Source organism: Schistocerca nitens, chromosome 10, assembly GCF_023898315.1.
Source record: "Schistocerca nitens isolate TAMUIC-IGC-003100 chromosome 10, iqSchNite1.1, whole genome shotgun sequence".
Taxonomy (NCBI): Eukaryota; Metazoa; Arthropoda; class Insecta; order Orthoptera; family Acrididae; genus Schistocerca; species Schistocerca nitens.
The window spans coordinates 110,800,824-110,827,550 of NC_064623.1; the positions used below are offsets into that span (position 1 = coordinate 110,800,824).

At 39.5% G+C, this 26,727-nt stretch overlaps 1 protein-coding gene across 1 annotated transcript; it reads right to left on the reverse strand.

Annotated features, from left to right (window-relative positions):
- Nucleotides 1-2,414: 2,414 nt before the first annotated feature.
- LOC126209914 (uncharacterized) lies at nt 2,415-4,398 on the reverse strand. Its single transcript, XM_049939034.1, has 4 exons — nt 4,393-4,398; nt 4,024-4,162; nt 2,630-2,882; nt 2,415-2,448 (listed from the first exon to the last, which is right to left on the reverse strand). Exons 1-4 carry the CDS (start codon nt 4,396-4,398, stop codon nt 2,415-2,417), a joined length of 432 nt encoding a protein of 143 aa, XP_049794991.1.
- Between the last annotated feature and the right edge of the window lie 22,329 nt (nt 4,399-26,727).

A 26,727-nucleotide genomic window follows, 5' to 3' on the forward strand; every position in this document is an offset into this window, starting at 1 on the left:
CGCTCACCGCCGTAGACATCAGCAGCATGCGCTGGCCAGTGTGGCCAAGCCAGAGCCGCTTTCAGGAGGATTCACACTTAACGGAACGTCACCGTCACGTTTTGGACTGTCGACGGTCAGAGAAATTTCTGAGAATTCACACTAGACGGCACGTCAACGTCGACACAACGTCGTGTGATGGTTCATAATACACTCGCCAGAGGCGCTTTTGTAGTCTATTGGTTTATTATCAGCATAGTTTTGGATCTTCATAAAATGCCAAAATTTAATCTGAAGCAACTTGCAATGATTGCAATTGACCTTGATGAAGAGGAAGAAGAACGGCGACCAAAAAGAGTGTGGGTCAGGAATATGTTAAAAGGCCGAGAATGCGAAGGAGAGTTTCATACCCTCTACAAGGAGCTGGAAGAGGAGGAATCGTCCTTCTTCAAATATTTTATTATGTCTAAACAACAAAAGCTGGTACTTTTTGCCGATGATACAAGTATAGCTATCCCTCCCAATAGACAAGAATTAACTGATGAAGTTGCAAATAATGTTTTTCAGAAAATCATTAAGTGGTTCTCTGCATTTGGGCTCTCGTTGAACTTTGACAAAATACAGTATATACAGTCCCACACAATAAATGGAATGACACCATTAATAAATATAGACTTCGATCAGAAATCGGTAGCTAAGGTAGAATATTCAAATTTTCTAGGTGTATATATCGATGAGGGCTTGAAATGGAAAAAACACACTGAAGATCTGCTGAAAAGTTTGAGTTCAGCTACTTATGCTATTAGGGTCATTGCAAATTTTGGCGATATACATCTCAGTAAATTAGCTTACCCTGACTATTTTCATTCTCTGCTTTCGTATGGCATCATATTCTGGGGTAACTCATCATTGAGTAAAAGAGTGTTCATTGCACAAAAGCATGTAATCAGAATAATTGCTGGAGCTCATCCAAGATCATCCTGCAGACACTTATTTAAAGAGCTAGGGATCTTCACTGTAGCCTCACAATATATATATTCACTTATGAAATTTGTTATTAACAATCCGAACGAATTCAAAAGCAATTGCAGTGTGCAGGGCTACAACACTAGGAGAAAGGATGATCTTCACTACTCAGGGTTAAATCTAACTTTGGCTCAGAAAGGGGTAAATTATGCTGCCACAAAAGTCTTTGGTCACTTACCTAATAGCACCAAAAGTTTGACAGATAACCATATAGTATTTAAAAGGAAATTAAAAGAATTTCTGAATGGCAACTCCTACTCATTAGATGAATCTTTGGATATAGTAAGTGAGTAATTTCCCCACCCCCACAAAAAAAATAATTTAAGTGTCATGTAATGTTTTGTGTAATGTAATATCTTTTATAGACACCTTTTATTAACCTGACACGTTCCACATCATTACGAAGTGTCATATTCATTATCTATGGAACAAGTACTAATCTAATCTCTCTAATCTACAGTTGGGTATGTTTTGTAATTTCTTCTGTCACTAATTCATAATAGCTGAACTAATCCAAGATGGGAAAGAGTTGGTGTAACATACTCTGAGTCTGCAAAATGCATCCTAGTTGGCAAAATGAAAAGCAGATAACCTTATGAATTATAACTCATAAATGAAGACTTTTGAGGTTTTAGGAAAAAAGTTGTTAATAAAGAGCTTACCCGGAGTCTTGTTTCACTTAGATGAAGAAAAAAATCACGTTATTATTCCTGATACAGGTATTACCGAAAAAGTTTCATATAAATTATCAGTGAGCTATTCATTCATTTACTATGATGCTGTTCTCCATAGGAAACATGTCTAATAGGATACACCAGATTTTGGCTGCCTACAACACTATTGAAATTTTAAATCTAAATAGTATAACCAGATAAGCTTCTGTTCTTTCATATGTAACAGTAGCTCTCATTCAGAACAGTAATTCATATCATAGTAAGATATTGGTTGTCACTGTAAGGGTTTAACATGATTAATAAGTATATATTCATCTCTCACCTCCTTCCTCCCCCCCCTCCACACACACACACACACACACACACACACACACACACACACACACACACACACACACACACACACACACACACACACACAAAAAGCCTAGCCTAACCAAAACCCTGAAAGGAAATTTCTTATTAATTTCATGTTAAGTCACCTCTGACTTGGCTGCTTGGTTCTCTAAAATTCTAGTCATCAGCATAAATAAGTCACAAACACAACAAAAAATACTTTGGGTGTAACAGGTGATTGTTTACATTATTTGGTTGTTAAGACAGAACTACACTGTGAAGAGACTTTTTATTTAATCAACTTATACATAGAAGTGCTTCCAAACTGTGCTTACCGCACTGTTCACGATGTATCACTATTAATATTTTCACACACTTGATCCCTTTCTAGATCAGACACTATTCTGTAAATTTTGTCTTTAGCTTGTATTTGCTGCAATGGGGACAATCTTTTTATACTGGCACATATCCCTGAAAGAAAACTGTCAATGTGATCTTCCTTTGGATGTGTCGCTAGAATATAATGCATCAGAGAAGCAGATGCAGAGTCTGTAGTTCTCCTCTTATTGCCACTTTGACTACGCTTTTGCATGACAGGCCTGCTTGTCTCTGACCTCAAATCACTGTTATTTTCAATGTCCGGAATTGGTGATGACACCTCACTGTTTGATTCATCCTCTGAACAAATATCAACAGTTATGTTAGAAACTGTTCCCCGCTCCAGCATGTATGGGCGCAGGAAAGCCACAATCTCCTCATACTTCCATGGCTTCTTGGGTATGGCAGCTTGTCCACTCTTTGTTTTTTTAATAACACATTTTCTAAATTGGTCTCTCAGTGACACCCATCGTCGCTTGCATTCAGGGCCTGAAATAAGACAACATATACAGCTGTTAATAGAGTGCATGGAGTAGTCTAACGCTTGTTCAAAAAATAATTAGGGACTTCCCAAACTTTTATAGGGGCCACAAACATGGTTTGCTTTCATTTATTTTTACAACAGCTTCCCAATAATATGAGGTACTTTTCATTTGCTATGCTGTTAATCAGCACATAGGCAATAGACACCATTTCTTGGAAATCATCCAGGTTTCTATAAAAACATACTTCTGTTCAAAAATTTTCATGATTAAACACTCTCTACAAAATGTTCAATTACAGCCTACACAAAGGTAAAGAAACTTTGTAAGCCTTATCTAGTAATTTACAAAACTGCTAACAAACATATTTGTATCCTGTGATCTTTTTCTAGCTCCAAATATATATGATAATAAGGTAAGAGATTCTTTACGTACTAGGTACAAGAATGACTGTCCATTTATTTCCTTTTCACATGAATCAATGTAGTAAGTGATTGTATATTCTGTCATCCCATTAAAAGGTTTTTTGGTAATTACCCAGTCACAATGTGTCTGTTTTACATAAGAGAAGTGTTGTTTCATTCTGATCAAACGTATAGAGCAATAACACTTTTGTAATTTAAAGAATACGAGTGGCCCAAGTGGATTGGCAGATTTTCTATATGATGTGTTATTTACATAAATATTAAATTAGTGCAATATTTCGAAATTATAGCAACAGTTTTACATTAGATACGATATATTTTATTTTGAGGCTTTATACACTGCACAGCACAAAAGTGTCTGCTAAATTACTTTGTGCTACTCCCTCAGATAAATACTGGAAATATACAGCCCAATAAAACTGACTGGAACTATTCTCCATTACGTGTATATAGCATCCACGTGCAGTACATAATTTAAAGATCCTGAACTGCTAGGTGCACGTCAATACAACATAAATTCGGTCAACACCAGTATATTTACGTTGCTGGAGTTTGTAAGTTTTAAAAAACACCTTGTACAGTATATAATGTTTTTACTGTGGAACGCTGCACACGGTACTCCACTCAAATATTCATCGTTGTAGCGAAAACTTTCGCACATACTAACTACATACCACTTAACAATCCTTAGTAGAAAGTAAAATTAAATTGCGTTTCATTTACCTGGTCGCCCCACCTCTTCTCCAATTTCCTTCCACAGTGTTTCTTTCCAAATGGAATCACTGTATCTCCTATCAGTCATATTATATAGCTCTGAATGAGAACGAACTAATTCAATCAAATACTCGTCGAACTCCATTATCTAAACAAAATAATAAATACAATAGAAAACACCGGAACTTACTTGTAATTAGAATAAATAACAAAGAGAAACTCGGAACTATAAAAAATTGATTCTTACATGTTAGGTACAAGCAAAGTTTTCGAACCACATCGACCTACCTCACTCTTTCCAAAATATATAAACAGGGGCCGAGTAAAACCATGGAGGCAGTCGTTCGAAAACCAGAGATTTACATAACATCAACTCACCGTCATGACGCGAAACATTCTCCGAAAGAATGCGTGACGTTGACGTGACGGAGACGTTCCGGGACGCTGACGTCGAGTGTGAACACAGCCATTAGAAACACAGGGAAGAATGTTTTGACGTGACGGAGACATTCCGTTAAGTGTGAATCGACCTTTACTCGTGGCGCGCCGGGCTATGCGGCCGAGCCCTCAGCGACCGTGGCGCTTGGGAGACAGGGGCAGGTGTAGCGATGATTTCAACTAATTCAGTTGTAGCGTGGACGTCGTGGCGCCTGCACTGGGATCTCGAAGATGTGTACTGATTGTGTTGGAGAACAAGTGATGACCACACTGCTTGAAATAAAGACTTCAACCCCTTTCCCCTACAAAATCAAAGGACGTGAGTTAGGTTACTATAAGTGCAATTTATTATTTGATGCGATTCAGATAGGTTACAAGTGAAAAAAGATAAGTGTTCATGAAAGTTCTACATGTGATAGATTATGGTGTTGGGATTTGAACATGTGATAGATTTTTTGCTATGGATAAAACGCAAATGGCTTTCGCGCCAAGAAAATTGGACATCTTGAATAAATAGTAAATGATAGTAAAAAAATATAAGTACAGTTTTGGAGACATTATTGTGTTGGAATTTGAATTTGGCGCAATTTTCTAGTGGAGGTAGGCCAATATTAATAATAAATAATAATAAGAAATGATGAATGATAATGAATAATAATAATAAAGAGAAGTACGGTTTTGCAGCCATTATCGTGCTGGAATTTGAATGTGGGGGGCTTTTCTAGTGGGGGCAGGTCAATAATAATAAATAATAATAATAAATAATAATAAATGATAATGAATGATAATGAATAATAATAAATGATAATGAATAATAATAAAGAAAAGTAACGTTTTGCATACATTATATTGTTGGAATTCAAATTTGGCGCAATTTTTCTGGAGGCTTAGGTTAGTGGTCATAGCTCAATTGGTCATCTTTAGTCACGTAATGGGGGTGGGGCAGATATCAAATAACACTAAAAATATTAGTGAGCAAGAATGTGGGCTATTTGGTACGTGTGATAGATTAGGGTGTTGGAATTTGAAGTTGGGACAGATTTTTGTTGTGGGTGTATAGGAAATCGGACATATTTATTCTATGTTAGTGGAGGTAGGCGGATAATAATAATAAATGGTGAATGATAATGAATAATAATCAATAATAATAAAGACAAGTACGGTTTTGCGTGCATTATCCTGTTGGAATTTGAATTTCGCGCCTATTTTTTTGCGGAGGCTTAGGTTAGTGGTCGTAGTCCAATTGGTCTATTTTCCCACCAAAATTCAAAATTACCGCCATTTTTTCTGGAGGTTATGTTAGTGGACATAGCTCAATTGGCCTATTTTCCCGAAAAAAGCCGCCATCTTGGATGATGTAATGTGCTGTTGCCAAGTCTACATGCCCCCATCTTGGATGACATCATCGCCACCATCTTTAATAAATTTGGCAACAATGTAGAGTGAGCTGGCAAACAGGTCGCTCTACTACTCACATTCTGTACGGCCAGTGACAGTATCTCAATACACCATATCGTGGTCGATGGATTGGTCGCTGTGGAGTCATTGCTTGGCCACCGAGGTCACCCGATCTTATCCCATTGGATTACTGTTTGTGGGGGTGGCTGAAGAGCGACTGTCTGAAAGCACAGAGTGGACACAAGAGAGGAACTTCTCAGTCGTATTTTACATGCTTGTGCCCAGGTAAAGGAATGCAAAACTGAGCCCCAATCGCCGCCCCAACACCTGTCTACAAGAGCAGCAATATGCATTGAAGTTGATGATGGACTATTTGAACATCTTCTGTGAGGAAATGTACATAATTAAACAAACCATAACATAACAGTATCTTAATTTACTGTCACTGCCATGAAAAATGTCGCATACAGAGAAGCTATAGGTAGCCTAATGTATGCTCAGTTAGGTACTAGATCAGATTTAGCATATGCAATAGGAGTGGTGAGTCAGTTTAATAATAACCCAGGAGTACCCTGCTGCCAAGACATAAGAAGAATCCTACGATTTTCTAAAAGGAACTAAAGATTTCAAGCCACAATTTTTTAAAGATAAGGACCATAACATCGGGGGACACAGATGCTTACTGGGCTTTCCCACTCCTAGCTGTTTTCATTGGTTTACCCAGAGATGGTTGAAAAAAGGGCATATGTTTGTTAGAAGTTTTTTGTTCAGAATCACCAGTAGTATCAGGCATCGAAGCATGTACCTTTCCTGTTGACTCACCCTTTATAAATCAGGTTCCACAAAAATATAACATGGAAGATTGCAATTCAGTAACCACATTAGTGGATAATATTCAAGTATTAACTCATGAAATCAGCCCAAAGACAGAGAGAGAAAAAACTGCCATGAAAAATGTCGCATACAGAGAAGCTATAGGTAGCATAATGTATGCTCAGTTAGGTGCTAGATCAGATTTAGCATATGCAATAGGAGTGGCGAGTCGGTTTAATAATAACCCAGGAGTACCCCGCTGCCAAGACATAAGAAGAATCCTACGATTTTCTAAAAGGAACTAAAGATTTCAAGCCACAATTTTTTAAAGATAAGGACCATAACATCGGAGGACACAGATGCTTACTGGGCTGGGGACACTGCAAATAGAAATTCGACCAACAGTTTCTTGTTTATGGCAAAGGTGCAACAACTTCATGGAACAGCAGATAACAACCAACAGGAGCCCTCTGAACAACAGAAGCAGAGTACATGGCATTGGCTTCTGTACGTCAGAAAGCACTTTGGCTGCAATGGTTGCAAAGGGAAAATTCCGCTTCCACAAAAGAAGACCCAATTGCTTTGTTACAACAAAGTTTCAGTTGATCTGTCAAAGAAAAGTGGATACAAAGGTCACAAAACAGATTGAAATCAGATACCATTTTATCAGAGAAAAAACTGATTCAGGAGGAATTACAATGGAGTAGATTTCAATGCCCCCCCCCATGAACCATGGACCTTGCCGTTGGTGGGGAGGCTTGCGTGCCTCATCGATACAGATAGCCGTACCGTAGGTACAACCATAACGGAGGGGTATCTGTTGAGAGGCCAGACAAACGTGTGGTTCCTGAAGAGGGGCAGCAGCCTTTTCAGTAGCTGCAATGGCAACAGTCTGGATGATTGACTGATCTGGCCTTGTAACAATAACCAAAACGGCCTTGCTGTGCTGGTACTGCGAACGGCTGAAAGCAAGGGGAAACTACGGCCGTAATTTTTCCCGAGGGCATGCAGCTTTACTGTATGATTAAATGATGATGGCGTCCTCTTGGGTAAAATATTCCGGAGGTAAAATAGTCCCCCATTCGGATCTCCGGGCGGGGACTACTCAAGAGGATGTCGTTATCAGGAGAAAGAAAACTGGCGTTCTACGGATCGGAGCGTGGAATGTCAGGTCCCTTAATCGGGCAGGTAGGTTAGAAAATTTGAAAAGGGAAATGGATAGGTTAAAGTTAGATATAGTGGGAATTAGTGAAGTTCGGTGGCAGGAGGAACAAGACTTCTGGTCAGGTGACTACAGGGTTATAAACACAAAGTCAAATAGGGGTAATGCAGGAGTAGGTTTAATAATGAATAGGAAAATAGGAACGCGGGTAAGCTACTACAAACAGCTTAGTGAACGCATTATTGTGGCCAAGATAGATACGAAGCCCACACCTACTACAGTAGTACAAGTTTATATGCCAACTACCTCTGCAGATGACGAAGAAATTGAAGAAATGTATGATGAAATAAAAGAAATTATTCAGATTGTGAAGGGAGATGAAAATTTAATAGTTATGGGTGACTGGAATTCCAGTGTAGGAAAAGGGAGAGAAGGAAACATAGTAGGTGAATATGGATTGGGGCTAAGAAATGAAAGAGGAAGCCGCCTGGTAGAATTTTGCACAGAGCACAATTTAATCATAGCTAACACTTGGTTTAAGAATCATGATAGAAGGTTGTATACATGGAAGAACCCTGGAGATACTAAAAGGTATCAGATTGATTATATAATGGTAAGACAGAGATTTAGGAACCAGGTTTTAAATTGTAAGACATTTCCAGGGGCAGATGTGGACTCTGACCACAATCTATTGGTTATGACCTGTAGATTAAAACTGAAGAAACTGCAAAAAGGTGGGAAATTAAGGAGATGGGACCTGGATAAACTGAAAGAACCAGAGGTTGTACAGAGTTTCAGGGAGAGCATAAGGGAACAATTGACAGGAATGGGGGAAAGAAATACAGTAGAAGAAGAATGGGTAGCTTTGAGGGATGAAGTAGTGAAGGCAGCAGAGTATCAAGTAGGTAAAAAGACGAGGGCTAGTAGAAATCCTTGGGTAACAGAAGAAATATTGAATTTAATTGATGAAAGGAGAAAATATAAAAATGCAGTAAATGAAGCAGGCAAAAAGGAATACAAACGTCTCAAAAATGAGATCGACAGGAAGTGCAAAATGGCTAAGCAGGGATGGCTAGAGGACAAATGTAAGGATGTAGAGGCTTATCTTACTAGGGGTAAGATAGATACTGCCTACAGGAAAATTAAAGAGACCTTTGGAGATAAGAGAACCACTTGTATGAACATCAAGAGCTCAGATGGAAACCCAGTTCTAAGCAAAGAAGGGAAAGCAGAAAGGTGGAAGGAGTATATAGAGGGTCTATACAAGGGCGATGTACTTGAGGACAATATTATGGAAATGGAAGAGGATGTAGATGAAGATGAAATGGGAGATACGATACTGCGTGAAGAGTTTGACAGAGCACTGAAAGACCTGAGTCGAAACAAGGCCCCCGGAGTAGACAACATTCCATTGGAACTACTGACGGCCTTGGGAGAGCCAGTCCTGACAAAACTCTACCATCTGGTGAGCAAGATGTATGAAACAGGCGAAATACCCTCAGACTTCAAGAAGAATATAATAATTCCAATCCCAAAGAAAGCAGGTGTTGACAGATGTGAAAATTACCGAACAATCAGTTTAATAAGCCACAGCTGCAAAATACTAACACGAATTCTTTACAGACGAATGGAAAAACTAGTAGAAGCCGACCTCGGGGAAGATCAGTTTGGATTCCGTAGAAATACTGGGACACGTGAGGCAATACTGACCTTACGACTTATCTTAGAAGAAAGATTAAGGAAAGGCAAACCTACGTTTCTAGCATTTGTAGACTTAGAGAAAGCTTTTGACAATGTTGACTGGAATACTCTCTTTCAAATTCTAAAGGTGGCAGGGGTAAAATACAGGGAGCGAAAGGCTATTTACAATTTGTACAGAAACCAGATGGCAGTTATAAGAGTCGAGGGACATGAAAGGGAAGCAGTGGTTGGGAAGGGAGTAAGACAGGGTTGTAGCCTCTCCCCGATGTTATTCAATCTGTATATTGAGCAAGCAGTAAAGGAAACAAAAGAAAAATTCGGTGTATGTATTAAAATCCATGGAGAAGAAATAAAAACTTTGAGGTTCGCCGATGACATTGTAATTCTGTCAGAGACAGCAAAGGACTTGGAAGAGCAGTTGAATGGAATGGATGGTGTCTTGAAGGGAGGATATAAGATGAACATCAACAAAACCAAAACGAGGATAATGGAATGTAGTCGAATTAAGTCGGGTGATGTTGAGGGTATTAGATTAGGAAATGAGACACTTAAAGTAGTAAAGGAGTTTTGCTATTTGGGGAGCAAAATAACTGATGATGGTCGAAGTAGAGAGGATATAAAATGTAGACTGGCAATGGCAAGGAAAGCGTTTCTGAAGAAGAGAAATTTGTTAACATCGAGTATAGATTTAAGTGTCAGGAAGTCTTTTCTGAAAGTATTTGTATGGAGTGTAGCCATGTATGGAAGTGAAACATGGACGATAAATAGTTTGGACAAGAAGAGAATAGAAGCTTTCGAAATGTGGTGCTACAGAAGAATGCTGAAGATTAGGTGGGTAGATCACATAACTAATGAGGAGGTACTGAATAGGATTGGGGAGAAGAGGAGTTTGTGGCACAACTTGACCAGAAGAAGGGATCGGTTGGTAGGACATGTTCTGAGGCATCAAGGGATCACCAATTTAGTATTGGAGGGCAGTGTGGAGGGTAAAAATCGTAGGGGGAGACCAAGAGATGCATACACTAAGCAGATTCAGAAGGATGTAGGTTGCAGTAGGTACTGGGAGATGAAGAAGCTTGCACAGGATAGAGTAGCATGGAGAGCTGCATCAAACCAGTCTCAGGACTGAAGACCACAACAACAACAACAGATTTCAATGAGAGGAATTCTCCCAGATGTGATGACAATGCTACTGCCAAGAACCAGACATCATCAACTAATCCATGGATTTGGACTATGAAGTTGAAGTATGGAGAGGCATCGCTTCTAGTGGGGATGCTGGAAATTTGATTTAGATCCAATGCCTCTTCTAGAACATTCATATTTGCTGTCGTTGCTATGGATGCTTTTATATGTGTACTCTTTTACACTATTTTTCGTTTTGAGTCTAATCGTGTTACTTTCGTTTTGTGAACCAATAAATGTTTCTTATTTGGTTTCAAACCAGAGCCACGTTTTCATTTAAAGCTCAAATCATAACATTTTGCAATCAGACTATATAGTACTCCACAAAACAGTCATTACTTATTGACTGCTCCATTACAAATGCTATTGCATCTGCGCATATTATAATTATAGTCAAGAGTAGCTTTAAATCTCTAAAGGCAAAAAAAAAAAAATCTACTTCCTCTTCATCGCAATATTGACACTCAATGACTAAAGCAAAAAGTATCATCATTACACTGAAAAAAAATACCTTTACAATATTGACTGCTCTGCAGTACTACACTCCTGGAAATGGAAAAAAGAACACATTGACACCGGTGTGCCAGACCCACCATACTTGCTCCGGACACTGCGAGAGGGCTGTACAAGCAATGATCACACGCACGGCACAGCAGACACACCAGGAACCGCGATGTTGGCCGTCGAATGGTGCTAGCTGCGCAGCATTTGTGCACCGCCGCCGTCAGTGTCAGCCAGTTTGCCGTGGCATACGGAGCTCCATCGCAGTCTTTAACACTGGTAGCATGCCGCGACAGCGTGGACGTGAACCGTATGTGCAGTTGACGGACTTTGAGCGAGGGCGTGTAGTGGGCATGCGGGAGGCCGGGTGGACGTACCGCCGAATTGCTCAACACGTGGGGCGTGAGGTCTCCACAGTACATCGATGTTGTCGCCAGTGGTCGGCGGAAGGTGCACGTGCCCGTCGACCTGGGACCGGACCGCAGCGACGCACGGATGCACGCCAAGACCGTAGGATCCTACGCAGTGCCGTAGGGGACCGCACCGCCACTTCCTAGCAAATTAGGGACACTGTTGCTCCTGGGGTATCGGCGAGGACCATTCGCAACCGTCTCCATTAAGCTGGGCTACGGTCCCGCACACCGTTAGGCCGTCTTCCGCTCACGCCCCAACATCATGCAGCCCGCCTCCAGTGGTGTCGCGACAGGCGTGAATGGAGGGACGAATGGAGACGTGTCGTCTTCAGCGATGAGAGTCGCTTCTGCCTTGGTGCCAATGATGGTCGTATGCGTGTTTGGCGCCGTGCAGGTGAGCGCCACAATCAGGACTGCATACGATCGAGGCACACAGGGCCAACACCCGGCATCATGGTGTGGGGAGCGATCTCCTACACTGGCCGTACACCACTGGTGATCGTCGAGGGGACACTGAATAGTGCACGGTACATCCAAACCGTCATCGAACCCATCGTTCTACCATTCCTAGACCGGCAAGGGAACTTTCTGTTCCAACAGGACAATGCACGTCCGCATGTATCCCGTGCCACCCAACGTGCTCTAGAAGGTGTAAGTCAACTACCCTGGCCAGCAAGATCTCCGGATCTGTCCCCCATTGAGCATGTTTGGGACTGGATGAAGCGTCGTCTCACGCGGTCTGCACGTCCAGCACGAACGCTGGTCCAACTGAGGCGCCAGGTGGAAATGGCATGGCAAGCCGTTCCACAGGACTACATCCAGCATCTCTACGATCGTCTCCATGGGAGAATAGCAGCCTGCATTGCTGCGAAAGGTGGATATACACTGTACTAGTGCCGACATTGTGCATGCTCTGTTGCCTGTGTCTATGTGCCTGTGGTTCTGTCAGTGTGATCATGTGATGTATCTGACCCAGGAATGTGTCAATAAAGTTTCCCCTTCCTGGGACAATGAATTCACGGTGTTCTTATTTCAATTTCCAGGAGTGTATGAACCTTAGCAAGTCCACATTCTCACTTCCAGTATTTTTCGAATCCGTACATCACTTCAAATGATGCTGTGTTCCTTTATTTTAATTTATTTAGTTTAAGTGATTCTAAGGAACTGATGGATGCTGAATGCCAGAATGAGATTCCTGTCACAGGGTATAAGAATATTATGACACTTTATGAAGCTTTTATTTATTCGATTGAAGACTTAAGTCCATTATTTTGTCATGACACTGACTATTCACGTACATGAATAACTGATTAAAGACATATAAAGTCCAACAAACGAGAGCAGAATGGAGAGCATATCTACCTTGTGGCAGTTGCTGAAGCTCATAGGCGATGGTGGGGAAACGACAATGAGTAATGCCAAATTCACGTTGTCCATCATGTCACATCGCATCTCAGCATTGTCATGTTAGGGTGTATCCACATCAGTCAGTTCACCGATTCACACCATCCATCACACCATTCATCCATCACATCACGTACGTACACACAGTAAAGAGAGGTGAAAGTGAGCTTACATTTTACTATTAGTGATACAAAATGTCAGAGTATAGGATCGAAACTGATGACCTAACAGATGTTCTTGATCAGTTTTGTGCGGTTAAATGTTGAGAAGTGAAACAACATATCAAACTATCGAAATTTATTTTTCAGCAAAAAATATATTCATATAAATACACCAAAAAGTATTTATAAGAGAACAGAGCCTTTATACCCTATCCATCATATTTTTTTCTTATGTAGGCAAGAACGTCATAAACTATTGTATTTTTCTCCTTCATTAGAGCTTACCTTTCCTTAAAACATTCTTTAATGACTGTGGCTTTGACACGAAACAAGCCTTGTATCGTGTGTGAGATACAGAGGTGAGTGAGTGTGCCAGACCTTACCCCAGTTCACTGCTAGTAGCTGCCACCGGCGCTGAGGTCAAAAGAAAATGGTGCATCATCATGGAGCTGTGTGGGTGTGTGAGACACCTGCAAGCTGCAGCGAGCGCTCACCAGTGCCTAGCCACCCCCCTCCCCCTGGAGCTACTGCAGTAGGCAATACCTGCAGCCGTCCTCACCACCACAGCTGCTGCTTGTTGCCTGCATTACATCACGACACATCTCATCATGCTTGCTCATACACAGAAGTGAAACAACGTTTCAAAATATCCAAATTTATTTGTCAGCAAAAATATATGCATATAAACACACCAAAAAGTATTTGCAAGAGATAAGAGCCTTTATACGCTATCCATTATTCTTTCTTATGTAGGCAATAACGTCATAAACTGTTGTATTTTTCTCCTTCATTAGAGCTTACCTTTCGCTTAAAACATTATTTAATGATAGTGGCTTTGAAGTGGACCATTCATCAAGGTCAAGAAATTAAGTTAAGTCAAGAATATTTAAAGTATTTGTTAGTTGCTGCTAACAGTTTATTAAAATGGATACCTATGTAAACATTAAGAATTAACCAGCTTCTGACCATGAATCCTAAGAATCAGAAACTGAATTTAATGAGGAATGTTCTGTCGATCCAATAAATTTAAAATTGGAGTGTCATTTCTCAAAAGAATCTGACTTGAATTTCAATGATACTGCCACGTTAGAACAAGTTTCTGATGAAAAAGTCATTGAAACAGAGGTCAAAAAGGAGAATATAGAATTAATAACCTTATCAGATAAGGAAACGGAGCTTAATATGTCTCAAACTAAGGCAGGTCAGATAATGCAAGACACCCTTTCAAATCAGTGGAAATGCCAAGTGGCAATGTAGAGGTTCCGAATTGGATGCAATTACTTTGAATCTTGTAGTAAAGAGTTCAAGGATACTAATAAAGAATTGAGGGACAGTAACAAAAAACTAGAAAATAGGATTGAGTCTAGTAGTAAGGAAGTGAGGGATAGTAATAAAGAGTTAAAGGAGGAAATTACCTACAAATTGAGTAGTTTAAATTACAAAATTGATGCTATCCACCATGATCTACAAGTGATAGTAGGGCAACAGGAAGTTAAGTAAAATGCATAGTACTTTTAAATGTGAAATTGACAATGTTCGCAAAGATTTCCAAGATGCAGATGAACATTAGAATGGAGGTTGTCAGAAAAATGGCTCTAAGCACTATAGGACTTAACATCTGAGGTCGTCATTCCCCTAGACTTAGAACTACTTAAACCTAACTAATCTAAGGATATCATACACATCCATATCTGGGGCAGGATTCGAATGTGCGACCGTAGCAGCAGTGTGGTTCCGGACTGAAGCACCTAGAACCACTCGTCCATGGGTTGTCAGAAAGAATAGGAAAGGAATCTAAACTTTGCTCTAGCAAAATAGATGAAGTACAGATTAAAGTAGATACCTGTCAGAAAATATTAAGGAAGTAAAAGAGACTTGTGAAAAAGTTTGTGAAGATGTAGACAAAAGATGTACTGACAAGGTGGAAGCAGTAGAATTACAAGTAGAAGAACTGAATACTAACATTGCTAACTTAGAAAATAGAATTAACCTCCGGGAATTCTATATTACTGTACAGCATGTGACTCCAGTTGACGCCGCTTTTATCGGCTGTCGACAATTTTTACATTTTGATCGAGACAACCAAATTCATCCATTAGAATTCTGGAATGATTTTGAAGAACTTTCTCCTAATGCATGGTCAAAAAGGGAGAAAATTTCCTTCATAAGATGTCATTTATCAGGAGATGCTTTGCGGCGGTCAGCTGACGTTAAGATAAAATGTAAAACTCTTTCTGAATTTAAATCTGCATTTCTTAACGAATACTGGTCACACAACAAACACAACGATGTTTTAACAGAGTGAATCAGTAAAAGTGTTCTCTAGGAAGTGGGTTTCATGACTGCCACATCTGACAGAAAAGAAGAAACCAGAGATTATTACTATGGGTTTAGAAGGTAAGCTGCCATGATTCTGGCAGGAAAGAATCATTTCCGCACCTAGAGATACTGTCGATAAGTTCATCTAATATCTAGAGCGAGTAGAAAGAATAGCTGCTGCGGAGGAGAAGATGCCATGTAATAATAGATCTTCCAACTGTCACAATCTAACAATCTACAAAACAGAAATCATGACAATCGGAACGTGAACGTTAGAAGTGTGAAGGTTAGTAATACAAGGACAAATTATCAAAATCAAGGCCGTGGTAGACGAAGAGGGGATAGACACTCACCACGCGTTCGTAACAGTTATTATGAAGAAAGCAGAAATGTAAACACAGTGCCACTGAGACAAGAAGGAGGACAAAATGCTACCATATCTAATGCTGTAGCAAATGAACATAACAGGCTGAGTGTGGGAAACTAAATCACATGTATGAGGAAACTGGTACTTACGAGGCGGTAACAATAAAACGGCCAGTAACAAAAACACAGAGCACAGTCAGCCAACACACGCAAACAGAACACAGGGATGCGAAAATAGGAGCAGAAAGTACTAGTGATGTGGTAAACCACTCTCATAATATAGTGGACTGTATTATGGATACTTTGGAGAAATGGGTCAAGAAGAACAACAATACACTATAGGTGCTAGGGAAGAAGTAATTAACAGATTTGAGTCTGTTTTGGACGAAGATGAAGTAAAAGCTTACATCTTTGACAATGATGGTAATCTAAAAGCTAAAATTGCAGTACTGGAAGTAGAATCGATTTTAAAAAGTCTTAAAGAGGAGGAATTGATGAATGAAGGGGGTAGCAATACTAATGAGCCCAAGGAACCTAATAGCAGTATTGACTTGTCACAAATGGTAAAACCTGATGACAGTATTATAAGTAGCAATGTTGCACAGGGATGCAGTTGCTCAGAGTTGAAGGATGGTTTGGCTGATGTGCAGCAAACAGGTAGAGGGAGTCGTCAAGTGCTTTGATTTCAAATTATTGGACAGGTTGCAAAAGGCAGCTAAACATGAAGAGATTTATGAGCCTCAAAATTTAAGTGTGAATGTACTTGCAACTGATCAGAACTACTTTAGCTGGAAACAAATTGAGAAGGACTTATTAGAAGATGTGTATGAGAAACCTGTTCAGTGTAAAACAACACACTCTGTTATAAAAACTAACATATCAGGAGTAACAGTGCGTTGTCTTCTTGACAGGGACTGTGAAACAAGCGCTTTGTCCCAAGCATTTTTTGAGTCTATTCCCAATTAGAGTGAATTAACTATCATAAAAGTAAGTGGATTAAAAATAATAGGTTTCTAGACCGGTTCAGCTCGAAGCTTTGTACCCATTGGTATAAGTGACGTATTAATAGATCATCCCTGTTTAATAGTGCTACGTTTGATTGTTGATATGCTGATAGCTACCAGTAACCTGTCAAAGTATCAGGGAGGGATTGATTTTGACCAGAACAACTTAGTTTTAACCATACCTGACTCTTAAGTAATAAGAGTTCCTTTTATAGGAAGTTATACAGGATGAGTCACCTAACATTACCGCTGGATATATGTCGTAAACCACATCAAATACTGACGAATCGATTCCACAGACCGAACGTGAGGAGAGGGGCTAGTGTAACTGGTTACTACAAACCATAAAAAAATGCACGAAAGTATGTTTTTTAACACAAACCTACGTTTTTTAAATGGAACCACGTTAGTTTTGTTAGCACATCTGAACATATAAACAAATACGTAATCAGTGACGTTTGTTGCATTGTAAAATGTTAATTACATACGGAGATATTGTAACCTAAAGTTGACGCTTGAGTACCACTCCTCCGCTGTTCGATCGTGTGTATCGGAGAGCACCGAATTACGTAGGGATCCAAAGGGAACGGTGATGGTCCTTAGGCACAGAAGAGACTGGAACAGCACATTACGTCCACATGATTACACCTTTTTATTGGTCTTTTTCACTGACGCACATGTACATTACCACGAGGGGTGAGGTAAACGTGCACACGTGGTTTCCGTTTTCAATTACGGAGTGGAATAGAGTGTGTCCCGACATGTCAGGCCAATAGATGTTTAATGTGGTGGCCATCATTTGCTGCACACAATTGCAGTCTCTGGCGTAATGAATGTCGTACACGCAGCAGTACATCTGGTGTAATGTCGCCGCAGGCTGCCACAAAGTGTTGTTTCATATCCTCTGGGGTTGTAGGCACATCACGGTACACATTCTCCTTTAACGTACCCCACAGAAAGAAGTCCAGAGGTGTAAGGTCAGGAGAACGGGCTGGCCAATTTATGCGTCCTCCACGTTCTATGAAACGCCCGTCGAACATACCGTCAAGGGTCAGCCTAGTGTTAATTGCGAAATGTGCAGGTGCACCATCATGCTGATACCACATACGTCGACGCGTTTCCAGTGGGACATTTTCGAGCAACGTTGGCAGATCATTCTGTAGAAACGCGATGTATGTTGCAGCTGTTTGGGCCCCTGCAATGAAGTGAGGACAATGTTTCAAGCGTCAACTTTAGGTTACAATATCTCCGGATGTAATTAACATTTTACAATGCAACAAACGGCAATGATTACGTATTTGTTTATATGATCAGATGCACTAACAAAACTAACGTGGTTCCATTTAAAAAAATATAGGTTTGTGTTAAAAAACATACTTCCGTGCATTTTTGTATGGTTTGTATTAAACAGTTACACTAGCCCCTCTCCTCACGTTCGGTCTGTGGAATCGGTTCGTCAGTATTTGATGTGGTTTACGAAATATATCCAACGGTAACGTTAGGTGACTCACCCTGTATAGGCAGTAATAATGAAACCTTGGAACTGCGTATTATAGTGATAAAGGATACTTACAGGAAAATACTGACTTCAGTAATAATGTGCAAGATGCTAATGTTGAAGAGAGAGATATCCTAGAAGAAATAGAGGAAAAGGTACAATCCACAAAGCAAATTTCTGATATACAAAGAGCAGAATTAAAGAGTGTATTAACTAAGCATAATAATGTATTCTCTAATGCAGCTATTGAAGTTAAAGGGTATGAATGCCATTTGAGTATAAAGCCTGGGCAGGTATTTTTCAAGAAACCTTATCAGATACATGTTTCAAGAAAACAAGCAGTTAGGAATGAACTGGCATGGGGTGTAAAAGAGCAAGCAGTTAGTGAATATAATAATCCTCTTGTTGTTGTGCCTAAGTGTGTTGGGAGTGCTAGATTAGTAATTGATGCACACTGGTTAAATGAAATTTTAATCAGAGAAAGCGATCGTCCCCAGAACATAGATGAGCTAATTCAAAAATTCTGAGGTGTTAGGTACCTCACATCAATGGACATAACTTGTGGGTACTGGAATTATACAGCCTTTCTGTATGAAGGAGTGTGCTACCAGTATGAAATAGTTCCATTCAGATTAAATATTCTGTGTGTGCCTTTATAAGAGTAATGGCTCATGTATTAGGGTAGGAATTATTAGATCAGGCAACTATTTACATAGATGATATACTTTTGACAGCTCCCACCTGGGAAGAACATATCAGTTCACTGAACAAGGCGCTAGAAGCTATAGAAAATGGAGGTATGAAATTGAAGTTAGAGAAGCCTGAATGTGTAGACAACAAAATAAAATTCCTGGGCCATGAAAATAGCAGGGATGGTATATTGCCAGATCCATCTAAATTATCAGCCATTGAAAAGTTTGAAGTGCCCCAAAATATAAAACCAAGTTAGGTCAATGTTCGGTTTGTTCGGATTCTACCGACGTTTTGTTAAAGATCACTTGTTTAATGCTCCTTGTTTACTCAACTTGTTGAGGAAGAATACCCCATGGGTTTGGACTCAAGAGTGCCAGTCTGCTTTTGAAGAACTAAAAAACTGTTTGATTAATAGTCCACTTTTCCACCATCCAGATTTTACAAATGCTTTTTGCATGACAGTTGATGCAAGTGGTTATGGGATTACAGTAGAGTTGTTTCAGATGGAAACAGAAGGTGATCAAGAGGTTCATAAAACCATCGCTTTTGCAAGTCGCTCACTGCAACCTGCTGAGCAAAATTATGGAATCTCAGAACTAGAGGCACTAGCCGTCATATGCAGAAGTTTGAGCATTATTTGTTAGGGAATAAGGTGATAATTTATAGTGATCACAAAGCACTTACAGTTTTAAAGACATGCAAACTGAGACATCCAAGACTAACTGGGTGGGCCATGTATCTTCAGCCATTCGACCTCGAAATTAATTATATACAAGGAAAGAAAAATATGTCAGCAGATGGGCTATCAAGAAGTGCTGAGTTATGTAATGAATCAGATCTTCCCTCAGCAGATAGGAATGAAGTATGCATGTTGGCCATACATGAGCTGAGGGAGGAGAGTGCCTTGAAGAAAATATTTATAAACTTATTGTGGGAGCAGAATGATGACGATCAATTGAAGTTAGTCAAAAGCCATTTAGGAGTCCCCAACTATCCAAAGGTAGCACAATATTACTGCTTACACAAAGGAACTTTATTCCAAAGGAGGAAGTTAGATTCAGCTTGATGGAAAGTGTGTTTTCCTTCACAGCATGTGGGTCTGCTGATAGATTATGTGCATTTAAGATACGGCCATTATCGGACTAAGAAATGCATTACTAAATTAAGTATGGAAGTCATTTTAGATAACATGCATCGTAGAGTAGCAAAACGACTGGCATCCTGTGTTATTTGTCAAAAGGTACATGCAGTAAATAGAGTAGTGCAAGGAGATATGCACCATGTAGAACCAAGTGAACCCCTGGAGTTATGTGCAATCGATCTTTTTGGACCTGTTCCAACATCTAAAGGAGGATGTACCCATGTTTTTTAGTAATTAATGGTTTTAGCAAATATGTCAAACTGTATCCAATAAAGAGGGCTAATGCCAAAACGCTTGTAGACAAGCCAGAAGATTACTATTTTGTAAAAATTGGCAAGCCAAAGAGTCTATTATCAGATAATGGTCCTCAATTTGTATCTGAAAAATTTAAGGCATGTCTTTGAGAAGACCAGAATTCACCATATTAGGATCTCGGGGTATTTTCCGCAGAGGAATATGAGCGAAAGAGTTATGTGGGAACTAAACAGACTGTGTAGAACTTACTGTACCAGGAAGCATTCGACTTGGGCTGATCATGTTAAAAATTTTGAAGAAAAATCAATTATCTTAAACACAATGCCACAGGTTTTGCTTCGGGTGAGCTAATGTTTAATCAGGAACCCCATAACATTATTTCAAGCATGGCTGATTTTCCAGTTCTAACTCAGAGCTCTTACGATGAAAAGAAAGCAAAGGTCAGGGCAAATATAAGTAAAAGACCCTTGGACAGAAAAAAAGGCATGATGCAAAAGCTTCTACCACTAGTTTTCAAATTGGTGAACTGGTATTGGTCCAGATTAAAGAAAGATCAAAGAAAATTTCAGGGGAAACTAAAAAGTTTGAGCATATTACCCATTCAGGGTAACAAGTAAACCTCATGCAAATGCATACTGCTTGGAATACCCAAAGAGTAAAAAGGAACTACGTCTGCAAAATACTGTAGATCTGAAGAGATTTAAAACTAACAGTAATTAGTAACTGTAGGGAGTCTGCCACTCTATAGTGGATACACGGTTTGGCGTACTGTGCCGTCCCACCTGGATGAAACTTTTTCTCCATTCCAAGTTTCATTCCCTTCTGTTCGGTCGTAGTAAGTAAGAATCACCATATGTCTTCATGTTGTATATATTATATTAGGTTATAGAGTTTTCCTAGTAAGTAGTAGTCTTCCTAATGAGTGGTTTTTATAGTGAATAATTGATTCCCGGACAGGACTATACCCAAATGATGACTTACTAATAAACGTGACAGATAAATTACGAATGTAGATTATATATATATATATATATATATATATATATATATATATATATATATATATATGATGGAGAATTGATTAATAATTTCCCTCACGACTTAATAAAATGGTAGAAAAGGCTTAATCTTGCTTAAGGCAGATGGTTAGTTTATTTGGTAAAAATAGACAACAGAATCCTAATAATGGTGGGAAATGCAGATCATAAAATATCGATGTGTTGAGAATAAAAACAGTTTTTCATAATGTGTACAACAAAGCAAAGTAAATACTGTTAAGCAAATGACTTCTTTAGTATACTAATCCATACGATAATTGAGCAAAACGAAAGTAAAACCTGCAAAGGTTACTCAATCTTCTAAGTTACAGTGACATCTCAAATAGTAAAAGAAATCGCAAGTGAGTCACAAAGTCACTATTTAAGAACATAAAGGTAACAACTTGAATACACAGAAGCTATGATTTATGAAAAAAGAAAAGCACGAAAGCAAAGTTTGTGATTCAGGCTGAATTATGAAGTAAAATGACCTGTTTTCTCAAATGTAACTAGCTGCTAATTCCCTTTCTGACAACATCTCAGTTATTATAACTATTGCCAGAATATAGATTATAAATTGTGCTTTGTCCTCCCATAGATGTAAGTTAAGAACAGAAGCTTAGGCTATGTTATTTGTTTGTCAGGGACATGGAGGCGGCATGAAAGATTAACTATGTGCTGTAGTTAAAATGGGTGTAAGGACGACCCGATCTGCAGTGAATCATACCCTTTACTTTTAGAATAAAATAGAATGAAAAAGTAAATCCTCCTCACAATTTATAATCATTTAGCGAAAAGTGTGGATGTCCACCTTAGTACCTATGGTTGTGGTGAAAAATGTGAGTACTGTAAAGTGAAAATAAATCGTGTGTTTCTTTTCATGTAAAGACTGAAAAATTTATACAGAAGAAAATAACAATAATTTTGTAACTGTTGAGTAATTTATGTAATATTGCTAAGTAAATTTTTGTAAATGATTTTGTGAAAGTCTATTATATCATATTTTCTATGTATATATAAGCATAATTATTTCGTATGTGTAGTAAATAAGGAATTTTCTAAAAATCAATTTTATTTAAAAGAAGTAAACTACACGGATAGCAGGGGCTGTGCGGCGTGGACAGGCCGGTTTTTTAGGTTAGAGGGTTTCGAGAAAACACAAGAAGGGCTTCAGTCACAAAGGGTGCAGGCTAAACACAGGAAAAACGTAGATACAGGAACCATTGGTATAACAGTTGTAAATTGTCGTAGCTGCGTTGGGAAAGTACCAGAGCTCCAAGTGCTAATAGAAAGCACTGATGCTCAAATCGTTATAAACACTGAAAGCTGGCTAAAGCCAAATATAAGCTCAGCCGAAATTTTTGCGAAGAACCTAATGGTGTTCCGAAAGGATAGGCTAAACACGGTTGGCGGTGGCGTGTTTTTTGCAGTCAGAAGTAGTTTAACTCGTCGCGAAATTGAAGTAGACACTTCTTGTGAGTAAGTATGGGCAGAGGTCATTGTTGGCAACCGGAATAAAAATAATAATTGGATCCTTTTACCGACCTCCCAATTCAGATGACACAGTTGCTGGAAGGTTCATACGATAATAGTTGGTGGTGACTTTAATTTACCCTCGATATGTCGGCGAAAATACATTTTTAATTCCGGAGGTACGCATAAAATATCATCCTAAATTGTGCTAAACGCATTCTCTGAAAATTATTTCGAGCAGTTAGATCATGAGCCCATGCGAATAGTAAATGGTTGTGAAAATACACTTGACCTCTTAGCAACAAATAATCCTGAGTTAATAACGAGCATCAAAGCCGATTCAGGGATTAGTGAACACAGGTTTGTCGTAGCGAGATTGAATACTGTAATCCCCAAATCCTCAAAAAATAAGCGAAAAATATACCTATTCAAAAAAAGTAGCTAAAAATTCAATTGACGCCCTCCAGAGAGACAATCTCCACTCACTCCAAATTAATCATATAAGTGTAGACCAGATGTGGCTTAAATTCAAAGAAATAGTATCGGCAGCAATTGAGAGGTTTATAGAAAATAAATTAAGAAACGACGGAGTTGATCCTCCTTGGTACACAAAACGGGTTAGAACACTGTTGCAGAAACAACGAAACAAACATGTCAAATTTAAACAGGTGCAAAATCCCCAAGATTGGCGATCTTTTACAGAAGCTCGAAATATAGCGCGGACTTCAATGAGAGATGCCTATAACAGTTCCCGCAACGAAACCTGGCAGAAAATCCAAAGAGATTTTGGTCGTATGTGAAGTATGTTAGCGGCAAGAAACAATCAATGCCTTCTCTGCGCGATAGCAATGGAGATAATATGGAAGATAGTGCTGCGAAAGCAGAGTTACTAAACACAACCTTCCGAATTTCCGTCACAGAAGAAGACGAAGTAAATATTCCAGAATTCGAATCGAGAGCAGCTGCCAACATTAGTAACGTTCAAGTAAATATCCTGGGAATAGTGAAGCAACTTAAATCACTTAATAAAAGTAAGTCTTCTTGTCCAGACTGTATACCAATTAGGTTCCCTTCGGAGTATGCTGATGCATTAGCTCCATACTTAACAATCATACACAACCGTTCGCTCGACGAAAGATCAGTACCCAAAGACTGTAAAGTTGCACAGGTAGCACCAATATTCAATAAAGGTAGTAGGAATCATTCACTAAATTACAGGCCAATATCGTTAACGTCGATATGCAGCAAGATTTTAGAATATATATTGTGTTCGAACATTATGAATTACCCCAAAGAAAACGATCTATTGACACACAGTCAAGATGGGTTTAGAAAACATCGTTTCTGTGAAACACAACTATATATTTATTCACATGAGGTGTTGAGTGCTATTGACAAGGGATTTCAGATCGATTCCGTATTTCTGGATTTCCGGAAGGCTTTTTACACTGTACCACACAAGCAGCTCGTAGTGAAATTGTGTGCTTATGGAATATCGTCTCAGTTATGTGACTGGATTTGTGATTTCCTGTCGGAGAGGTCACAGTTCGTAGTAACTGACGGAAAGTCATCGAGTAAAACAGACTGATTTTTGGCGTTCCGCAAGGTAGTGTTATAGGCCCTTTGCTGTTCCTTATCTATATAAACGATTTTGGAGACAATCTGAGCAGCTATCTTCGGTTGTTCATAGATGATGCTGTCGTTTATCGACTAATAAAGTCATCAGAAGACCAAAACAAACTGCAAAACGATTTAGAAAAGATATCTGAATGGTGCAAAGAGTGGCAATTGACCATAAATAACGAAAAGTGTGAGGTCATCCACATGAGTGCTAAGAGGAACTGCGGTTACACGATAAATTAGTCGAATCTAAAAACCGTAAATTCAACTAAATACCTAGGTATTACAATAACGAACAACTTAAATTGGAAGGAACACACTGAAAATGTTGTGGGGAAGGCTAACCAAAGACTGCATTTTATTGGCAGGACACTTAGAAAATGTAACAGACCTACTAAGGAGACTACCTACACTACGCTTGTCCATCCTCTTTTAGAATACTGCTATGTGGTGTGGAATCCTTACCAGATGGGACTGACAGAGTACATCGAAAGTGTTCAAAGAAAGGCAGCACGTTTAGTATTATAGCGAAATAAGGGAGAGAGTGTCACAGAAATAATACAGGATTTGGCCTGGACATCATTAAAAGAAAGGCGTTTTTCGTTGTGACGGAATCTTCTCACGAAATTCCAATCACCAACGGAAATCAGAGCTCGTACGGAAAGATACAGGTGTTCATTCTTTCTGCGCGCTATACGAGATTGTAGTAATAGAGAATTGTGAAGGTGGTTCGATGAACCCTCTGCCAGGCACTTAAATGTGATTTGCGTTGTATCCATGTAGATGTAGATGTATCTTATTCATGCTACTTATACAAAAAAAGGTTGTACCATAGTACTATGTACTTTTTTGCTCATGCTTTAGCACTTAGCAAACATGCGACACAACATTACTATCACATAGATTTGTAGCGTGCACAGCCACTGCTGTATTGGGGTAGTGATTTTCAATGTTACGATGCACCCGATTCTCATGCTTTCAGCATTGCTCTTATTTTTCCAGAAGACTGCTGCATTGCTGTTACCGCATCCTCCTCCTCCTTCTCTGAAGAACTCCTCTCCACAACAACCCGCTGTGAAACACACTGCAACTCCATAAGCTCTTTGATGCTCGTTTCTTGGCTGTGATCTTCCCCAAGCTCATCGATATCAGTGTTATCCATTTCCAGTGCCATGCTCTTGGCCAAAGATACAATTTTATTGACTACAAGCTCCACAAATACTGACTCAAAAAGCTCAGAGTCATATTCGACAATACAGTCCACCCAAAGCTTCTTTTAAGCGGAAGGGAGAGTTCTATTGCTAACCGTTTCCCACGCCTTTTCGACTATCTTGACGCAGGCAACGATGTTGAAGTGATATTTCCAAAATTCTCTGAGAGTGAGATTGGTAGCTTCAATCAACTCAAAGCAATACTTGAAGAGTGCTTTAGAATAGAGCTTCTTAAAGTTAGAAATAATCTTCTGGTCCATAGGCTGGAGAAACGGAATGGTGTTAGGAGGCATAAATTGGACCTTCATGAACTGAAATTCTTCAGGGAAGTGGTCATGTAGGCCTGGAGAATTGGCTCCATAACAAGCAAGACAAGGAATAGCAGATTCATATCAAGCCAATATTTTTTCTCTGAAGAACCGAACGCTTCATTGACACAATCACAAGGAAGATCACATGCCACCCAGGCCCTGTTGTTGGACCACCACATCACATTTAACCTGCTCTTCTGGAGTTTGTGCTTCTTGAAGGCTTCTGGAGTTTCTCAACGGTAAACAAGCTGCGATTTAATTTTCAAATCGCAGCTTGAATTAGCACAGAATAGCAGTGTGAGACAGTCTTTCATTGGCTTCTGATCAGGTAATGCATTATTATATTATAAAGGTACGCTGCGGCATCTTTTCCCAGAGTAGACCCATCTTGTCACACTCTTGAGCATCAGAATCTACGAACGTCTTGAAGCTGGTGTCGAAGTTCTCTGCTGCCTTTGGGTCTGAGCTGGCTACTTCGCTGTGCCTCACAAAGCTGTGGATGCTGGTTCTCCCCTTAAACTTCTCGAACCACCCACAGCTTCCCTTAAACAGTTTTTGGGCCGTTGATGATCCTGCCGTCTTCTTAGCGTGGTCTGTGAAAATCATTTT

Coding starts and splice junctions, on each gene's coding strand:
- LOC126209914 (XM_049939034.1), bottom strand. Junction 2,883..4,023: donor AGAAGAGGTGGGGCGACCAG/GTAAATGAAACG, acceptor GTCTTATTTCAG/GCCCTGAATGCAAGCGACGA. Junction 2,449..2,629: donor GAAAATAACAGTGATTTGAG/GTCAGAGACAAG, acceptor TCCCCATTGCAG/CAAATACAAGCTAAAGACAA.